The sequence below is a fragment of the Cornus florida genome, unplaced genomic scaffold, assembly GCF_030987335.1.
Source record: "Cornus florida cultivar Cherokee Brave unplaced genomic scaffold, ASM3098733v1 CherokeeBrave_3.0.0_Hap2_Chr05, whole genome shotgun sequence".
NCBI lineage: Eukaryota > Viridiplantae > Streptophyta > Magnoliopsida > Cornales > Cornaceae > Cornus > Cornus florida.
Genome location: NW_026775575.1, coordinates 84833611 through 84836022, shown reverse-complemented (window position 1 = coordinate 84836022; position 2412 = coordinate 84833611). Strand labels below are relative to the sequence as shown.

The 2412-nt window shown below is 35.1% G+C and overlaps 1 protein-coding gene across 1 annotated transcript; it reads left to right on the top strand.

Annotated features, from left to right (window-relative positions):
* The first annotated feature begins 1466 nt into the window (after nt 1-1466).
* Nucleotides 1467-2166, top strand: LOC132307273 (photosystem II repair protein PSB27-H1, chloroplastic). The gene has a single exon (XM_059804990.1). It carries the CDS (start codon nt 1529-1531, stop codon nt 2048-2050), a length of 522 nt encoding a protein of 173 aa, XP_059660973.1. The 5' UTR covers nt 1467-1528; the 3' UTR covers nt 2051-2166.
* The last annotated feature ends 246 nt before the right edge of the window (nt 2167-2412 follow it).

Here is a 2412-nt window from a genome sequence, read left to right as displayed (position 1 = left end):
CGCACAAAATAACTTTATTATTATTTAAATTTTATTTAATCTACGCCATTATACTTAATGCTTGCTTATTCCCTAATACCCTATCTATATTTCTAGCATGCTAGGGTGCAATAACGTCAATCTAAGACAAAATTAATAAAGGTAATAACTATCATTTTCACGTCTCATATAATTATATTGATGATAATTTGTGTGCTACAAATATATATTTTTTAAAATCCAAAATATATTAATAAATGATTATTCGGTGTTCTCATACAGATTTTAATATTCAAGCCCATCTAAGAGTCCTTCCAGCCTAACTGGGCTTGATTTTTTCCATGGTCATGTTAGACCATCTTGTTTCCATTGGAGGCCCATTGTATTTAAGTTTTGATCTATTTCCTAAAACTAGATTCGGAAGGCCCATTTCTTTAGATTTAATATGGTTTTGGTCTTCCTTTTCTTTGAATTCTTTCTTCGTTTTTTTTTTCACCACTTTTCTTTGAAATAAAGATGTGTATATTTGTGTTACAATTATCAATTGGAGTATACTTATGTGTTTGAGGAATTGGAGTCTTGAAATTTAAATTGGAATTAGAGTGTTGGAATTAAAAAAAAAAAAAAAAAAGAATTTAATTTAATTTTTTGAATTATTTTTTTCTAATTCTAAAACTTCAATTCCATACCTGCCGAACATAATCTTAGAATTTATTCATTTCTCATTTACCAAAATGAAAGACCTACCTAAAAGGAATTAGGATTGAAGGGGAAATGCAAAATTTTAATTTAGACATTAAAAAAAAAAAAAAAAAAAAAGGAAAAATCTGTGCAGAAAGAAAAGTTACAATAATTTACAAGACTTTCATCCCAATTGGGAGTGTTTGGGCAGGGTGTAACTCATCTCATTTGGCATCTAGAAAAACAAGACACAGTTATGATCTTTCTATCCTTAAAAAGAAACTTGGCTTCATTGAAACTAAACATAACATGAATGCCCGCAATTAGTCAAACCACCAACCATTTAAAGCATAAATATCATTTGTATAGGACACTATTTACAAATGATTTTTAAGTATATTTACATGACTAATTTTTAACTTTTGTAACCTCTAATTATGAAAATGAAAATGAAATAGTTAAGTCTATTTGTGAAAATGAAATAGCTACAGCTATTGATGATCTGAATTGAGACTCCGTTTTAGACCTCACTTCCTATCATTAATAATTTTAATTATTTCGGTTTCAAAAATAAGTCTAAGGTACGATGAACATTACACTCACATGAAAAACTAACCATTGGACCTCCAATTAGGAAAAACTCTTACCAACACTCGTTGATATGGTAAAGGCCTTGTGGGTGTCCCACCTCATATCAAACCAAAATCTCATAGAGCTTTTCTCATCCACAACCTAGTTTATCAGATAAGGTGATAAGCACACGTGGCATTAAACCAAACCCTATTCCCTATCTCCTCCATTCCTAAAAATACACCCTCTCTCACTCCACCACCCTTCTGCTCTCTCCCACCACCAAACAAACCAAACCATGGCTTCCCCAACCCTAATCACCCCCACCACCTCCACACCAAGACCACTCATCACCCCCATCAGGTCCAAACTCTCCAATCCCACCACCACCGCCACCGCCACCACAACCGCCCCACAGCCCCGCCGCCGCGAGTTCATATCTCTGGCCGCCGGCATTCTCACTCCTACATTACTCCTTCCGGTCACGTCTGCGTGGGCCACTTCAGATGAGGAATACATAAAGGACACAGAAGAGGTTATTAGCAAGGTGAGAACCACCATTAACATGGAGAAAACTGATCCTAATGTGGCCACTGCAGTGGCTGACCTAAGAGAGTCATCCAATTCATGGGTGGCTAAGTACAGGAGAGAGAAGGCTCTGCTCGGCCGGGCTTCGTTCCGCGACATTTACTCGGCGCTTAATGCCGTTTCCGGCCATTATGTCAGCTTTGGTCCCACGGCGCCGATACCGGCCAAGCGCAAGGCAAGAATCTTGGAAGAGATGGACACAGCTGAGAAGGCTCTGCTGAGGGGTAGATAAAAAAAAGAGCTACTTTTTTTTTATGGTAGATAATTTTTTGTATAATTAAATTTAAATATTTTGAATTTTATTTTGCCATGTATGAGATTAATAGAGAATGAGGTTCACATTTTGAATTTTGAGGTGAATTATAAATTAAAGCATGCAATTTAATGGTGTGGTTGTATTAATAATTGTAGAAACCTTCTTAGTTATAAAAACTACTGAAAATTCTAAATTATTAGGAGTATAATATCTTAGCACAATAAATAGATGGTTTAATTGTAAATCCATTTTTAATGAATGCATTTATTTTCATCCTAAGTTGGTCTATGCCACCCAATTGCACCAAACATCTCAAAGTCACCAATTTCATACTATGT

Bases quoted from the DNA above. Each gene is read 5' to 3' on its own strand.
- LOC132307273 (XM_059804990.1), top strand. From the start codon at position 1,529: ATGGCTTCCCCAACCCTAATCACCCCCACCACCTCCACACCAAGACCA.